At 45.9% G+C, this 18866-nt stretch overlaps 1 protein-coding gene across 1 annotated transcript in view; it reads right to left on the bottom strand.

Annotated features, from left to right (window-relative positions):
- Window positions 1–4112: 4112 nt before the first annotated feature.
- Window positions 4113–18866, bottom strand: part of sdc3 (syndecan 3) — a 40789-nt gene continuing 26035 nt past the window's right edge. Inside the window, exons 3-5 of the mRNA XM_079288235.1 lie at window positions 17930–18831; window positions 9052–9241; window positions 4113–7034 (exon numbers count right to left, since the gene is read on the bottom strand). Coding sequence (XP_079144361.1) covers window positions 6868–7034; window positions 9052–9241; window positions 17930–18831 — 1259 coding nt within the window. The 3' untranslated portion in view covers window positions 4113–6867. The remainder of the gene's footprint in view (window positions 7035–9051; window positions 9242–17929; window positions 18832–18866) is intronic.

Genomic DNA, 18866 nt, shown 5'->3' with positions numbered 1-18866 from the left:
GCTCTCAAGAACAACACCAGTTCTTTATGAGTCCCTGTTTAAAACAATAAAATCATATGTATAGCATTTTGTTATCGGCACCGTTGACACAGAAGTATTGCCATCAAGGACTTTAACGGCCAACGAAGTAATGTCTTCTGCATTTTTGGGAGGTTTTAGGGGTTACATTACCTCGGAGGACGACAGACCTTTTACGGCTGATTAGTATGTCTATTAACGTTAATTAATACATTTTTTGTTCTATAAAATGTCATAAAATAGTAAAAACTACAAAAATGCAATTTCCCTACAGCCAAAACTGACATTTAAAAAAATCCTTGTTTTAATCCAACTGCCCAAAACTTGAAGATATTCAGTTTACTGTCATAGAAAACTAAGAAATCCAGAAAATATCCAAACTATAATCGACCCTTTCGAGACTTCATGGGGCATGTGTTTGAGAAGACATGAGCTCATTGTTTATCTAAAATCCTGTGTTTACTCCATTTGAAAAAAAAAGTGCTTACAGAGTAATAAATGACTTAAAATGTTTGAGTTATATATTTCATATTTCATGAGGTGACCTGCAGGTTCAATAAACTGATACACGTCATCCTCGCGAGGAGCTGTAGCCTGCAGCGACTTAATTAGTTTCCCAGCTGTGCAGCGCCTCGAGCCACCTCACCTGACCGCTAATTAGCTCTGAGCGGCTAGCTGCAGCTAAACTAGCTAACCTCTCTCTGTCTACAAACACCGGGTCGTGAATGTTAATAGCCGAGTTTTAAATGCTTAAATTGTCTCAGTGGACTTGAGCAGCAACGGGAGCTGCACCTCACAGGTTACCAGCTTTAAATACACCCAGGAAGTTTTTTAAAGTCTTTCAAAGTGTGCAAGATGTCACAGTTCAGTAAAGAAAGTCTCATGTCTACAGGGGGAAACGGCCCGAGGCAGCCAATAAACCAATGAAACAATTAAAAGGCAGCCTAAATGTCCTTACCAAAATCTTCAGCCACATCACAGTCTTCCTCCATTGCGACAGTCAACACCAATAAACTTTCACTAATAATCAATTAAGCAGCACAGGGTCACGAAGCGATTTGCTCCTGGACCGGAGGGTAATGAGGTTGATTGATTGATTAGCCTCCCTCCCTCAGCAGTGTGTGACGGAGAATTATCGCGTGAAGGGTGAAACTGAAACAGCCAATCAGTGACCAGAACATCTCCAATCAAAATCCATACAATCTGGGAGATACAGTATGATTACAAACTGTCACGTTTTACTTTTAATTTACACAATGTAAGAAAAATGTATTGTTGTTGTTCACTGAATGTGACAGGAAGTCTGACTCTCTGTTTTACAAAATCAATGTTATTTTCAATGAATAAATTAACATTTGCAAGTTTACTGAGCTGATTATAGTCCAGCAATCCAGTTAATCTAGAGCTAAATATATCAACAAAAAAGATGTTCAAATATAAAACACCTGTGAGCTTTACAAGGCTTTCATCTGTCACTTTTTATTTTATTTTAGTCTTTATGTCGAGTTAATATACAATATATATTTGTTGAATAAAATGTGTTGAAATAGAGACAAGAAGAATATGTGTCAGTGGTGGAAAGCAGCTAAATATGTTTACTCAAGTACTTTATAGGACAATTGGAGGTACTTAACTTGAGTATTTCCATGTAACGCTATTTTCGCCGGTACATTTACTTGGCTGCTATAGCTTTACTTTTCAGATCAAGATTTTACATTTAAAAAAGCATTCGATAAGTTTATAAAATACAACACATTATTCAAAATTAAACACATTTTTCTTTACCTCTTTTAGGACCCTTTAGAAAAAAAGCAGTGAGTTCAGATGTCTATGAGAAGAAAGATTTCCTCTATAAGCGTCTCACTAAAGATGGTTTCATTCAAATACCAGTTCAAGGACAAAGAGGTAAAGCGATTCAATCGTATATAATATATTTCATGACAAAGGAAAGATTGAAGAAAAGTCCAGTGGAGCATAATTTAAGCTTTTCTTACCCGTTAATCATCTCACGACCCACCAGATATATCTTGTGACTCCATGGAGGGGTCGTGACCCACAGGGAACCACTGCATGAAACATTAAACTGAATATAAAGTTGTTCAAGTTAAAACTATAACGCCATCCTGACCAGCTAAAACAGTAAAATGCAGTGTGTGTATTGATATTAGTGTCAGAATCACAAATCTAATAATGTCATAAGATTATATTTTATTATATAATGATGATCCTCTGACCTTCTTATTCCACAAAGGTCTAAAACAAAACAAAAAGTCTTTGTAAAATGAAATTCACATATAACATATCACGATCTGTTATTCAGGTTAAAATCAGGTTGTCTTGTTTCAGTTGTTCCGCAGTTACCCACCAGATGGGGTACTAACTGGACCCCAGGCACATGAATCTTCTTCTGTCTATCCCAACTCTACTGTTCAGCTTCAACTCCCCATTTCTCCCCCTCCCACACAGAAAAGGGCTCTCACATAAAACCCCCCTCATCCCCTGTGAGAGGCACGTTTCCATTTCAGCAGCCCTCTACCCAAGGCCAGAACAGCTTGTTGTCTTCTCTGGATCCGGGGAAAGGCCGTCTGCAAGACTCCCTGGTACTCCTCCACATCAGGTGGCCTTGGTTTCATCTGGGTTGATGCAGAGAATATAAACTGAAGACCCATTTAGATTGTCTTTCTTTCCTTTGTGCTCACAAATCCCCACAGACAGTTTATCTAATCAGTTCATAAGTACATTTTTACACGATGGCTTAAGAATAATAACATCTCTGGCTGTTTGTCCCATGAGGGCCTCCTGGGGTCAGAAAATAGGCTGTTAAGAGGCTGTAATCACACATATAACTAAACACACACACACACACACATATATATATATACACACAGTAGCTCTGTCAGAGAGCCATGGCATGCAGGGTTGTGTGTAATGTTACTGGGTCAGAAATGGTATGAAGGCCAGAGGGAGACTTCCTGTCTGCATGCAAGTTCTTTAGATTGTATGTTACTAAAACATTTTGTCATTTTGAGCAGCCATTTTTTTTAATCTTCTGCTTCCATTCTGAGTCCTTTTGTTGTTTTGAGATCTCTGTCCCTGAGAATTACTCCTTCACCCCAGCAGAGTGAAAACAAATGGAATTTCATTTGTAACGCTCACAACGTTGAAATATCACACGTAAATAATTCAACAATCGTGTGTCTCTCCAGCAACTCTGTGTCCTGATTAGTTTGGTTTCATCCAAAGACCACACTGACAACGCGTTTCACTGGAATTTATGTTTCTACCAAGATAACTTGTTATGTGGAATCTCTGAATTCTGGATTCTGGAGAGTATCCAGGACAGTTGCTATTCCTGAAATTTGATAATTGATGTGAGCACCACGAAACACATTTAAGTCATACAACTGTCAGAGACAGATATTGGGCAAATAAAATGTATCTAATCTGCACGGCTACACACCGAAAGAGGTTTAGTAGGAAAATGTGTTTTAATCTATGCAGACATTCGACAGACTGCAGCTTTCATTCGGGGCTGGAGAGAGTACTGTTGATGAAGGCATGGTACTTGCGTTGAAAAGTACGTATACACAGCTCTTCTGACAACTACAGGTACATGTGGGGATAACGCCAACAAGGCACTCTGATCAACAACAGCTTCCTAAAATGTAAAATTCTTGTGATTAATTATGTGATGTATTATGTAAAGCATTTCAGTCTTTTCACCTGTAATCTACACAGGCTTATCCTTTAGCTCGGTCCCAGGGGGCTGGAGTCTCTCCCAGCTGACATTTAGTGAGAGGTGGCTACACCCTGGACAAGTCATGATTATATTAATGAACAAAGACAGATTACTTTGACCCCTAGAGGCTCCATAAATTCCCAGCAAATTCCCTGCCCATTAATTGTTTCTGGTAATTCAATGAATGGTGCATTTGTAACTGAATTAGCACAACTACAGTACAATATCAACTGAAGTGGGTCTGGTATTGTTGCCTTATCTTTTAGATCTGTGTCAAAGTCAATATTATTTTAGTTTATATTGAGCTCACATGGTGCCCAGATCTCCGGACATTGAAAAAAAAGACAAGAGAGGAGAGATTTACCCAACCAGGTTTTTTATTTGGAACAGAGTGGCAGATTAGTGACAGGGCGGTGGCGTGGAGGATCCGCGTCCTCTCGCTCACTCAGCCAATGACAGAAACTCAGCCTTAAAAAAATGCAAATGTATAAAAACAGGAATGGGAACAGCAAACATAGAGTAGTGTAGCCTCCGTTGGGCTTCACACACACACATACCTACACTCACACACGTACAAATGCACCCTCTCTCTCTCACACACACACACACAAACACACACGTCTTATTTGGCTACGCAGGCTTAGATGGGTACAAACACATGTTTACACTTTGACAGTCACTTTAAAAAAGACAGTACGTGTTAAGATCATTCCTGCCTGTGAGAAAGTGGCGTGTTGTCTGCCCGTCTGTACTGCGGCAGAGAGACAGACAGGCAGACAGTCGGACAGTGAAAAGACACAGTCAGTGTGTGTGAAAGCCACTGTGAGGGACCAGCTGCCCCTCATTCAGCAGTGAACAGACACACACTCGCAGACACACTCACACGCACGTCGACAGGCCAGTCAGTGTACACAAGAGTCTGCTGTGAAATACCAAGGTGAAGCGCTCAGGCATACACACACATACACACAGGTGGCGTGTTAAGATGAGGTGTAGACACACACACACACACACACACACACACACACACATATATTCTCACACTGGCGAGGGGGCAGGCGACATACACACACATGAGTGGAGGAGGTGTGTTACCTGTCTGTGGAAGAGCGTGAGAACTGCTGGAGTAGGTAAACACACACTCGACCACAGTACATTCCAACTTTAACTCACCCCCCTTTTCTTTCAAACGCACAAAAACACACACGCACAGGCATCCACACACACCCAGACTAGTATAGTTTTGACTCCCATGCATTTTTGTTCTACAGTACTGAGTATAATAGAAGCTACTAGCCCAGTCGCACTGGTGCGGTTATTGTTACAATCTCTTAGATAGAAGCACAGCCCTCCTTCTGACATTCCCCATCTCAAACCAAACCCCCGTCCTCCATCGTCCCCTCCCCAAAAAGAGCCCACCAGCAGGTTAAAGTTGACCCCATGAACACTAATTCAAAGTCTGTTTGTTCTCTTTACCGACAAAAGACTTCACCAGAGATTTTTGACTGACTTAGCACATCTGGGAGCAACTTCCTGCGAAGGATTCACACTTCCTGGTTTTTCATTAAAGCCCCCCTTGCTTCCCAGAGGCCCCTCCCATCCCCAAACAGAGAGCCAATGGTGGAAGAAAAAGAAAGTGAGGCATGCCAAAGGTGCGTGTAGGGGTGGGGTGGGGGGGGTTAATCGGATGACGTGATGACTGGACACGTAGTTGTGCTTTTACACAAACAGACCAAACTCTAAACCAACCGGCAACTGATCAATAACATATTGAAACCACCTGATCTCGCTCGTATCACAAGTGATGACTATCACAATGACGATGATGATGATGATGATGGGTTTGATATGTGTTTGAATGATATGATTAATGGTATACTTAAAGTCTGTGTGGTGGATCTAAATGCACAGCAAGTTATATATCTGCACTTGTGTGTGTGTGTGTGTGTGTGTGTGTGTGTGTGTGCGTGTGGCTGACGAGAGCACAGCTCATCTAAAGTGATGACGGATGTGATGAATAAAAACTCTTCATGATCATGCAGATGATTAGTGATGCCAGAAAGGATATGCTGATATTTACAAATAAACTTTTTTTTAAACTGCTAAATACACATCCTCCTGTTTAAGTATTATAATCATTGTTATTATTATTACGGTATCATTATTATTATTCACCATCCAGCCCAAAACATTGATATATTATTGGTTGTTATTACTATCCGTAACTAGTCTTTGTACAGCGTAGAGGAGCAGATTGGCCGCGTAAGCAAACCTCTAACCAGCCAATGTTTCCACAGCGGCTCCTCGACGTTGTGAAACACACCGAGGGTTGAGCACTGTTTTCTGGTTGGCCGAGCACAGAGAGAGAGGTCCGAGCCACCTTCGAGCAGATACAAGTGTGTGTGTATGCATGTGCATGTAAGCGTGTGTTTATGTGGCTGTATGGATGTGCGTATGCGTCTTTGAGCACCAGAGGGACGGAAGGCACAAAAGAGACCTTTCCTCTCACCTTTGACCCTGGGCTCTGTGCGGCCAACCAGACGCTCCGTGTGTTTTGGGGGGGTGAGGGGCAGAGTCGAGGCCCATCGCTCTCTTTTTCTTTTGTGTCTCGCTCTGCTCGCCTCGCCCCTCTCCTCTCCCTTTAGCCTTTTTCAATCGCTCCATAAAAAAACAGAGGAGGAACTTTTTTTTGTGCTGGAAAACACAGATTAAGAGTTTGTGTTTTGTTTTTCTTACAAAATAATCATATCATCACATACACAACAAGATAATCTGTAGAATAGTAATAACATTTACTTTAAAAACATCTCATGTGTATGTGTTATTTTTTCAGAATATATCTAGATTTTTGTTTTTTTTCCCTCTTTTTCGTTTTCATTGAAAAGAAAGTTCCAAGTCCGCAGAGAGAGAGGCGCTCTCGAGTGTTTTGGAGACGAGAGGAGAGAGGGATGAGGAGAGACGAGCAGACAAGGGGGGAGGCGACGAAGAGGAGGAGGGCGAGGAGTACGGGGGCTGAGAGTATCTTTCTCTCTTCTCTCTCTCGCTCTCTCTCTCGCTCTCTCTCTCTCCCTCGGCGTGCGGTGCGTCTCTCTGGCAGTCCTCTCTGAGTGTTATGCGTAAAACTCCTCCTGCTTGTCTGGTTTCTGGTAGGTGACGGTGGCCTGTTTGGGTTCCTCCAGTGTGTAGCTTCCCTCGTCCTTCTTCTTCATCCTGTACACCAGCAGCATCACGAGGAAGGCCGCAAACAAGGCGCCCACTACTCCTCCCACTATCACCGCTGAAGGAAGAAGGAAGAAAGAGAGGGTGGACATCTTAAAAACCTTCCAGAACATTACAGATCCTAAAAAACAGTCCAACAAACACTGAAACATCACGAGAGCCACATTCTGCAGCAGACTACATCACTACTGCATCAAACACTCGCCTGAAAGCAGAGCAAAGCTACCACAGCGTCACTATCACCTAGCTGCTAAGTGGCGACTGATGAGCCCGAATGTGCCAACGTACATTCCGAGTTGCCAACAGCGTTGTGCTAAATTGCAGCCCTGCAGTGCTACATAGTATTTTAGCACGATGGGGCCGGTGTGACCGAACTGCAGCCGCTGCATTTGACCACCTTCTCCTGCACACATCGCCAATGAACTCTTGCTGCGTGCGATAGATTGTGTGGTCATCAAATGGGGAAAAAAAACCAAACTTTCCTTCGTTAAACTTAATGCCAGAACGGAGAACAAAAGGCTCGAGGAACACTTTGTTTCTATTCATTGCGTGGGAGGTGTTTACTTTGTTTATTCCATTTCTGCCAACATCAGAGTACACAGGCTGGGCTATTTAAAACAACCTAACTTTTCATCATGCACTGTCACTGCAAAAGTATTCTTGACTTTTCACAATATCTCTTGTTATCAAATCGAATCAAATTAGTCCGATTTTCTGAGTCAGATAGCGAAGACTTTTTGTGACACTGTGCATAAATATCTACTTTTACAATCCCAGATTTTAGTGTGGAAGACAATGGTGATATTGGACATGAAAAATATGAATTGCACACTTCCAAGTGCACCATTTGTTTTGTTACTGCTTGTCTGTAAATCCATAACACCCTGTAGCAGGGCTGTATAGATTTCTATCCATCCATTATCTGTAACCGCTTTTCCTTTACAAGATCGCACAGAGGCTGGAGCCATAGGCGAAGTACACCCGGGACAGGTCGCCACCAAATCACATGGCTTCACACCAACAGGCACTTTAGAGTCAACAAATAACCTGCATGTCTTTAGACTGTGAGGAACCCAGAGACACCCCGGATAGCACAGGGAGAGCACGCAAACTTCACACTCTTGTTAGATTTAGTCTTGTTAAAATAATGACGCACCCGTGTGAAACATTGCATAGATTTGGGGAGGGCGAAAAGGCAGAATAGCAATAGTTTTTGGTGAAAAACAATATGAGGGAAACAGCAATAAAAGTACCATTTCATCTGAAATATTTGGCTTGGGCAAAAGTAAGACTGACTGAAATGGAAATATGATTGTTTTATTCATAAAAATGTAAAACAATCCTGAATTTTTATTTTATCTTCATGACCTGACAAACTTTGCCAAAAAGTAGATTGAATCAGTGTGAAAAGGTGGTAAATACCTGCCAATCCCTGTTTATCTCGTGTTCTTTAACGTGTTACTCCCACAGATAAAAGTGAATACAGTGTCTATACCTGTACAGCACTATACATGAATGTACGAGTCTGACATGGTTCTATCATACAGACAGTCTAGTCTAAAGTCTGTTGCCTCCTGCTCTTTACCGATGACCAGGAAATCAGCGAAAATCACCGCCAGCTGTCCACCAATCAGAATAGCTGAAGGAGAAACAGAGAGCCAGTCGGGTCAGGCAAGTTGGCTGGTCTCTCACTTTCTACACCAGCTCTTTGGGGAGAGGAGAGGGGGGCACTTGAAAAGAAGTTGGATTAACCCAGAGGGAAAATGATGGGAAAAAGAAGGGAAAAGGAGGGGTTGGACAAGCCAAGAAGAGGATTGCTTGTTCTCAACGGGTCAAACGGGGCTAAGTAGCACATTCAGTTGTCGTGATGAATCTGCACTACGTGGACGCGAGGTGAAGACAGTTCATCTTAGCAGCTCCTAAAGCAGGGAAAGACCTCAGGAGGCAACGGGGAAAACGTAATCTGTTGATCTAAGAGGTGGCTACCAGGTGGTTCATTTGACAGACAGAGCTGCATGACAAATATTTGGACAAAAAACATCATTAGTATTGTCTTCATTGACAGATGTTCTTACCTATTAAGACCTCTTTTCTCTCCAGGATGTTCTTCTGTGGCAGCTGGGCGGCAGAGCTTCCCGCGTCCACCGTGTTGCCGATCAGATCGGGATCCACTGGCATTACACCTCGACCGAGATCATTACGCCGATCATCGCGGATCTCGAAGTCTCCACTCGGCCCCGCAGCACCCGCCTCGTTGTTTCCCTCCTGAGACAAAGAGAGAAAAGTGAGACTAACGCCAGGAAATCCACATTTGATGTAATCACATTTGTTCCACGGAGCTACTACTCTGAAACGTATCCAAACCAACACAGAACATTTCCATGGCATATGTCCTCCTTGGAAACAATGAGCCTCTGTGTGTTCTGGTTGGTGGAAAGTTTCATACTGTCCAAACGGGTATGCACACTTCATAAAATCTGGCAGCCTAATTACAATGTGGAAAACCAAACAAATGTAAATGCCTGTTGGGGTCTGACTCTGACCATGTGGCTTAAACATGTGCTGTGGACAAAGAAAATCAGGCCTTAACTTTTTCAAGCAAAGGTCTCATCCTGATTTGTAGTTGATAAGAGCAAAGGGATTTCACACTCAGGTGTGAATTACCCCCCCCCAAATAACCATGGTAACCGCGGCAATCTCATTGGCCGAGAGCCAAGAGACCCGAGGACCCCTGTGGTTCAGCCGATGTTCTATAAAACTCTCTGCTGCCCCCACCTCAAAGCTTTTCCCCCTTCGACCTCGGTTGAGTTAGGAGGCACACAACCGCTCTCTTCGCCCGGACCTTCGTCCTGGACGCATGAAGACACATCGGCCTCTCCTCCCCCCCCCCTCCAGCACGACGAGGCCACGAGGAAGCAACGGCCCTTCAACCCTACTCAAACCCTCAAACCCTGACAGGTCACGAGCCATTTCGCTGGACGAAACAGCCCGCGAAACGAATCCGCATCAGCGATCCGTTCTCTGCTTTTTGTTTCTTTTTATTTTGTGCACAAACCGGCACAGAGGAGCCCGACGAAGCCTCGCTCCTCTCGTGACCGAGGATTCCCGGCAAGACGCGCAGACACGTCGTCTCATCCGAAGTTAACTGTTCTCCCTGCAGCGAGTACAGACCGGACCTGCGTTTGCTCCAGAGCCACGCTAACGGACCGAAGCCGCGCCAGCTCACCGCCGCGCGACACACAGCGCCCGCTGCAAAGCCGCGCCGACCCGCAAGCTCCCCCCTGTCCCCCTTCCCGACGAGGAAAACGGACAGCTTTGCCACAAACACTTCCACGTTGCAACGAAGCATCTACAAGTAAGATTCTTGGCATTTGGGCATAGCTTAGCTTAAATTAACTTAAGTTTAATTCAGGCCATTCATTTATATGTTGATATTCCCGTGTTTTTGTGTGTTTAAGACTGTCGCGTGATATTGAGGTATTACGCAATCATTACGGCGCAGAGAAGCGCCGCTGTATTTGTGTATCAACTATGACTGTTTCTTTGGGATTAATTTCATTCATTGTCTTCCACTCCGTGTGGAAGTTCTCTTTTCATTAACTCGACTCGGTGAGTGAGCTGAGGTGCGTGGTTTATCACGGCATAAGTTACCGGCAGTTCTCAAGACGACAGCGGTATATTTATGCGTGATAGAGCCAGCCAACTCAGGCTCACTACAACGCGCACCGCGCGCAGAAGTCTGATTCATGAGCCCCCACCTTTTTTCTCTTTCCTCCTTTCACGAAACACACACACACACAGCTCCGAATTCTACCCCTGGGGAACCTCGTTCAAACGAGCGCCTCACATCACGTGCTGCCCAGGCAAACGTGAATTACGCACAGCAGCCCCATTCTGCCATTTTGTCCGGGTCCCTCGACTCCGCCATCTTTGTAGTTTCTAGCTGTAGTTCTTAAGGCCCCTCCCCTTTGGCCAGCGTCACTCGACGCCGCCATCTTTGTAGTCTTTAGCGTAGCTGTAAGACTCCTTCCTGTTCACCCACAGACCCACACACACACACATACACATACACACACAGACATACACCCTCATCCATTTTATTCATTCTTTAGTTTAGGCATATAAAATTGTATGATAATGTTTGTTGGTTGCAATATTAATTGATTTGATCATTTATTATTTTGATTCAATAAACTCTGTTATACTTTCAGGAGCAGTCGTCTGTGATTACTTGTGCATATGTATTTGATAAGACTGTATGTAGTAGCCGGTGCTCGAACTTAAAACCTTCACTGTCACTGAATGTATAGTCATACGCAGACTATTGACATTATGAGTGACTACTAATTATGAGACTTAGTTTTATCGTTTGGTTATTGGTCCCTGTTCGCAGGGTGGTGCCCCGTTTATATTAATAATCATTAATAATTGTTACATACATCAATAATTCTATTGATGTCAAGAATTCAGTTTCTTAAATGCTGATAACCCAAACACGCTCCTTTAGATCCCAACATAATGGTGCCCCGTGTGAGGCTACATTATTCCAGTTTTGTTACAGTATATATGCACATTAATCCATAATTATTTTTGAATAATTAATTTTCCAAAAAATATTTTTTTTCGAAAAATATTTTTTCCTTCTTTTGAATGATCCAAATTCCTGAAACTTATTTCCCAAAATAGGTAGGCTTTGATCTTCAAAATCTTGTCTTATTGTAATTAAATTTTTGATTTTAAATCCAGACTTTTAATCTTAATCTTTAATTCCCTTCTCGAAATTTTATTTCGTTTCCTTTCCAGGTTTAATAATTTGTTTCATTTCTTAAACTAACAGCCAGCTGTGTAGTAGTTTTGATCGTTTATTTGTAATACCTTGCTTGCTTTCTTAAATCCCTCCAAAGAAGTTACACACAGCTGTCACAGGCCCAAAGTGCTAAACCACATTAGCATTTTCGCACCTCTGGCTGCAAAGCAGTAGTGATACCTCAGAGCAGCAACAGTAGAAACGTAAGTCACAGAGCTAGACATTTCACTGTGCGCCTGCATGAACCGTAACACTAACAGTAATTAACACCTAACAGTAGAAATCCTAAGTTACAGAACTAGCCATTTCACTGAGAACCGTAAACACTAACAGTTTCCGTTCTAACACTAGGGAATTAACAACCACTGGGAGTCGTGCTCATTAGAGAGAATGAGCGACGAGAAATTCCCCATTCCTGGAGCTGTAGCTCCAGAAGACACCGCACTACGAGATGCGGTGGCTGATGTCCTTGGACTCACAGCAAAGGAAAGAGAGTACTTTGCAAAATACACTGCTGTCCTATGCGACGAGCAATTAGAGCAGCTGGTGGCTTATGTAAATAACCCAGCAGGTAACAGAGAGCGCCTGATTCAGGACGTAATCGGCGAAATACTGCTCATCTACCATCAGAAAATGCAGCTGCAAGCTGCCCGAACCCGGGCACAGAGCGACGAGCAGCAACGCGAGATCTGGACACTCCGAACAGAGGTTCAGGAGTTGTCACGTGACTGTAGAGCCCTACAGTCAGAAAATAGTAGCCTGCGCAGTGACCTCAGAGAGGTCAACCTAGAACTCTCTAAAGCATCAGAGAGTGATGACAAACTGAAAGCGCTTCAAGGTGTTCCAGCAACCCCGGTAGGTACTGCTACCCCCTACCGAGCCTTTCAGCCCAGTCATTTCTTGGTCTCGGCTCCTTCATTCCCCGAGACCCGAACCACCTTGCATTTCTTGAAAACGCTTTCCCCAACCAGGAGGAGAGAGGACCAACACCAGGTCCTAGTCGGCCCAGGTGGCTTCAAAACCACCTCAGGCGAACGCAATCCTCCACGCAGTTCACGCGCGCGACAAGAACTGACCCCATCCCCCTCAGGGAGGGAGGATGATAGTCGTTACCACCATCGCGAGTATGGAGACTCAGACGACTCAGGCCCCATCAACCTTGGAGGCCTGCGTACTCGACAGATTGAGTCTCTGGTGAAAGACGTAGAGCGCTTCAATCCCGATAATCGCGACTCGAGCATCGATGACTACCTAAGGGAGATCGATCGCTGCCTCCTCGACCTATCGCGCCCCTCATCGCGCGAAAAGCTAAAGCTAGTGTGGAAAACCACTGCGCGAAGCGTTCACGCTTTCATTGAAACGCTCCAGCCGAGCATCCGCGACTGCTATTCATCCCTGTGTCACGCCCTTAGGGAGGAGTACTCCCTGTACACCGACCCAGCCTCTGCCACCCTCGGCGCCTTTGCCATTTCCCAGGAAAGGCTACAGTCTCCGAGAGACTACTTCAGGCGCTTGAGATCTGCGTACTTCCAAGGACGTAACGCCCCAGGTCTAGAAGAAGACCATGCCTTCAAGTCGCTTTTCTTGCACAATCTCCACGACAACGTGAGATACGATGTTACTATGCACTGCAGAACGAGTAACCTCACCATGCCAGAGATTAGGAAATACGCGCAACTTGCATGGGATACACGCGGACGGCCGACAAATCGGTACGAAGACACCGCCATAGTCTTAGGCATCCAACAGTCGAGCGACTCCGACCTAGCGTCGGAAGACGACGAGAGGACTTGGCCTAGCGAGCCCTGGTCACCCCCGAGGAACAAACGACCCTGGCGGTCGAAAGACCAACGGAACCAGGGGGGTGAAAGACGCCCTCAAGGGCAACCCATCAGGTAACGCTGACTCGCAGCCCACCTGACTAAGCCAAGTGACCTTTCCCCCTGCTGCCAAGTCGACATGGTAAGGGGGGGGAAGAGAACTCAGCACACGTCCGGAAACGACCACTCCCATTTTCGCACCTCGTTCTTCAACCTTCTTGGGCGACCTTGTTCGCAAAGGCAATGCCCGTTATGTATATCTCTATACATATTCTTCAGTCCTACTGGGGGGTCATAACACTCTTGCTCTACCCGACTCCGGGTCAGAAACGAGCCTCATGTGTTCCCCCACCTTTTCGCATACACCTCTAGGGTGCCACAACCTTAGAGGCCCTTCGAGCACCCAAGCTCGTAAGATCTTTCGTCAACTAAGCCTTCTTCTCCTGCTCTGTCAGCATGAGCCACCTCCAGCTTGTTCAACGAAGCCACCGCCTTCTTTCAGCCGAGTCATCGCCCGGGCCTGTCAAGTCGCCAGTGCCGTAGGTAACTGAACTTGACCTGTGCGCCGGACCTGTCCCCATCTCTAATTAGGAGGGTGGGGGGAGGGAGATATCACCAGCCCGTCATGACACACTCCAGAGTGAAACTGTTCGCGACGTTTCCCTGAGTGCTGACGTAACGTGGGATATCTGCCCTCGCCACTTGAACAGCGCGAGGGGGGTGGGATCTCTGACAACAGAAACTTAGAGAGATGCACTTCACAGGAAGTGCACTCTAATCTTGCCAGTGCCGAAACCAACCGGCAGAATGGCAGCTTACTATTGACTACTGACGTTTAACTGCATGCTCCAACTCACCCTGTAGACATGCACTAACCGCTAACACATCCAACTTCAACCAGAACAGTTGCATGACCTGACAAACCATTGTGACTGTAAACTGATGCTCCACTCTCATAGAGAACCCTTTGCATGCTTTATAGACTCCACCAGAAGTAACCAGAGAAGACATAACCTCTGCCGTAGCAGTCAGATTTAATCCAGGACCTCATCCGAGAAGGCTCAGCTGTCAACAGCTGGAGCAGCGAGAGACCAGCCTAGCTAGTCACACTAGCCGCGCTAATGAAATCTGTAAATCTGCTACCACTACTGTTATGCAACCCTCACAGGTACCTCTGGCCTATAGTCTTGGCAACGCAACTCCAATATCGATAGATTCTAAAACTTAGACACAGGACTCGCTCTAAATCTACCGATCAGAGAGAGATAGACGCACATATCATGTACTAATAGATCCAGAAGCGACAGACAAACGGGATTCCCTCCTATTCATAACACCACGTAGCCAACCTACGACTGCTCCGCCGACGGACTCCAGTCCTGTCTAGGAGGTGAACCAGTAACCACTGTTTGCCCCTCACCTGCTTCTTGTCTTTCTATTCTTTCCTTCTCTCTCTTTTGTGTTTTGTTTTGTTTATTTGGGTTGTTACTTTCTTTGACACTATGCCGCAATGCTAGATTATCACAACATCATAATAGCGATTGAATTATTTGGGAATAATGTTTTGCTCACCAATGATTTGAATTGTGTATGATAGTAGATGTAGGTAGAAGTAGTTAAAGTCATCTGCCCAGATGCCACCTTAGTCATCTGCCCAGATGCCAATGAACTCTGAACTTGAACACCATGAACTTGACCACTATGCCTTGAACTCTATGAACAATGAACACTGCCTGTTTTAATCACTGCTTTTGGTCTCAGGAACACTTGGACTGTCTCACCTCTTCAGGTTTCCCCACCACATGGATGCACATGCCAGCCCTTGGTTTGCTCTAAAGACCGAAGCCAACACCTCGCTCTTCAGAACAAAGGGGGGATGTTGGGGTCTGACTCTGACCATGTGGCTTAAACATGTGCTGTGGACAAAGAAAATCAGGCCTTAACTTTTTCAAGCAAAGGTCTCATCCTGATTTGTAGTTGATAAGAGCAAAGGGATTTCACACTCAGGTGTGAATTACCCCCCCCCAAATAACCATGGTAACCGCGGCAATCTCATTGGCCGAGAGCCAAGAGACCCGAGGACCCCTGTGGTTCAGCCGATGTTCTATAAAACTCTCTGCTGCCCCCACCTCAAAGCTTTTCCCCCTTCGACCTCGGTTGAGTTAGGAGGCACACAACCGCTCTCTTCGCCCGGACCTTCGTCCTGGACGCATGAAGACACATCGGCCTCTCCTCCCCCCCCCCTCCAGCACGACGAGGCCACGAGGAAGCAACGGCCCTTCAACCCTACTCAAACCCTCAAACCCTGACAGGTCACGAGCCATTTCGCTGGACGAAACAGCCCGCGAAACGAATCCGCATCAGCGATCCGTTCTCTGCTTTTTGTTTCTTTTTATTTTGTGCACAAACCGGCACAGAGGAGCCCGACGAAGCCTCGCTCCTCTCGTGACCGAGGATTCCCGGCAAGACGCGCAGACACGTCGTCTCATCCGAAGTTAACTGTTCTCCCTGCAGCGAGTACAGACCGGACCTGCGTTTGCTCCAGAGCCACGCTAACGGACCGAAGCCGCGCCAGCTCACCGCCGCGCGACACACAGCGCCCGCTGCAAAGCCGCGCCGACCCGCAAGCTCCCCCCTGTCCCCCTTCCCGACGAGGAAAACGGACAGCTTTGCCACAAACACTTCCACGTTGCAACGAAGCATCTACAAGTAAGATTCTTGGCATTTGGGCATAGCTTAGCTTAAATTAACTTAAGTTTAATTCAGGCCATTCATTTATATGTTGATATTCCCGTGTTTTTGTGTGTTTAAGACTGTCGCGTGATATTGAGGTATTACGCAATCATTACGGCGCAGAGAAGCGCCGCTGTATTTGTGTATCAACTATGACTGTTTCTTTGGGATTAATTTCATTCATTGTCTTCCACTCCGTGTGGAAGTTCTCTTTTCATTAACTCGACTCGGTGAGTGAGCTGAGGTGCGTGGTTTATCACGGCATAAGTTACCGGCAGTTCTCAAGACGACAGCGGTATATTTATGCGTGATAGAGCCAGCCAACTCAGGCTCACTACAACGCGCACCGCGCGCAGAAGTCTGATTCATGAGCCCCCACCTTTTTTCTCTTTCCTCCTTTCACGAAACACACACACACACAGCTCCGAATTCTACCCCTGGGGAACCTCGTTCAAACGAGCGCCTCACATCACGTGCTGCCCAGGCAAACGTGAATTACGCACAGCAGCCCCATTCTGCCATTTTGTCCGGGTCCCTCGACTCCGCCATCTTTGTAGTTTCTAGCTGTAGTTCTTAAGGCCCCTCCCCTTTGGCCAGCGTCACTCGACGCCGCCATCTTTGTAGTCTTTAGCGTAGCTGTAAGACTCCTTCCTGTTCACCCACAGACCCACACACACACACATACACATACACACACAGACATACACCCTCATCCATTTTATTCATTCTTTAGTTTAGGCATATAAAATTGTATGATAATGTTTGTTGGTTGCAATATTAATTGATTTGATCATTTATTATTTTGATTCAATAAACTCTGTTATACTTTCAGGAGCAGTCGTCTGTGATTACTTGTGCATATGTATTTGATAAGACTGTATGTAGTAGCCGGTGCTCGAACTTAAAACCTTCACTGTCACTGAATGTATAGTCATACGCAGACTATTGACATTATGAGTGACTACTAATTATGAGACTTAGTTTTATCGTTTGGTTATTGGTCCCTGTTCGCAGGGTGGTGCCCCGTTTATATTAATAATCATTAATAATTGTTACATACATCAATAATTCTATTGATGTCAAGAATTCAGTTTCTTAAATGCTGATAACCCAAACACGCTCCTTTAGATCCCAACATGCCTCATGCTTCAATGCAGGACGGCTGCAAATAAACAGAAGCACGGCAATCGGAGAAACTACCCTGGCCTGTAAATAATGAAGCTGTCAGCGTTAAAGAGGCAGTCAGAAGAAGTGTTTGGGATCAAACCTGAACAGTTTATCGGCACCAACCGGAATGAGCGCATTAGCACAGAGCTAGTGAGCGAGTCCGTGGTCATACTTGTGGCCTTATTCACTTATTCTTTGATCAAATAGTTGCTGATTCAAATCATGGTTACAATCATCAGTAGTGAAAGTATAAAGCTGACTTGTGCGTCATTGGTTTTGCTCTTTTTTTTATAGGATTTGTTGACAACATGAAAAATGCTCTCTACTCCCTGCTGTTGAGCTTGGTGTTTTCTTGTGGTGGGTGATGAGACTCCAAATATAGACACTGCTCCTAATCTATATTAACATCTACTCTGTCAGTCTCACCTGTGTAGTTGAAGGCTGCTGTGGACGGCTCGTTCTCTCTGTTGGCACCGCCTGAGTGGCTGTGGTCATGGGAACCCTGGGCCTGAAGGGGAACCTGGTCTTGCCAGTGGTGGCGGCGGCGGCGGTGCTAGGTGCGGCCGTCGTGGGCCCGGGGGCGGTCTCTGCTGTAGTGGACATGTCTTCCTCTGTGGTGGTTTCCATGTCTTCCTCTGTGGTGGTTTCCATGTCAAAGCCTGGGGAAAAGGCTGAGGGTTCAGGTGACAGGTAGATGTCCTCTTCTTCTTCTGTGGTGCTCAGGTCGTCCGAACCGGCAGAGGGCGCCGCACTTTCTGCAGGGCTGGTTGCCGGGTTGGTGGTCACCACTGGGACGGCTGCGGGGGATCGTGGGGCGACGGTGGTCTGGGCGGCGGCGGCGGCGGCCCTGATGCGCTCCAGCTCTTTCTCTCTTTCAAGCTCACGCTCTTTCTGCCTCTCTCTCTCTTTCTCTCGCTCTCGCTCACGTTCCTTCTCTCGCTCGCGCTCTCTCTCCTTCTCCTTCTCTCTCTCCATCTCTCGGACCCGCTCCCTCTCTCTTTCCCTCTCTCTCTCCCTCTCCAACTGTTTCTCCCTCTCTCTCTCGTTCTCCAGTTCCCTCTGCCTCTCTTGCTCTTTCTCTCCCTCCCTCTCTAACTCTCTCTCGCTCTCCTTCTCCAGCTCCCTCTCTCTTTCCCAGAATACACCACTCTCTCCATCGGCCTCGGTGGGCAGCGGGGTGGCGGTGGATTCCTCCGGGTTGGGGCTCGGCTCAGCTGCAGGTGAGGCGGAGGGGGCGGGGCCAGTGGCCTGCGTGGTGGAGAGGAGGAGGGGCTCTTCTGTGGTGAAGGACACACCCGCCGATGTCGGCCTCACACCGATCCCAGGAACTGGAGAGGAGAAGAGAGGAGTTTTAATTAAAAAA

The sequence above is a fragment of the Melanostigma gelatinosum genome (assembly GCF_949748355.1).
Source record: "Melanostigma gelatinosum genome assembly, chromosome: 17".
NCBI lineage: Eukaryota > Metazoa > Chordata > Actinopteri > Perciformes > Zoarcidae > Melanostigma > Melanostigma gelatinosum.
Note: the sequence above shows the minus strand (reverse complement) of the source record. Positions and strands in the feature narration are given on the sequence as shown.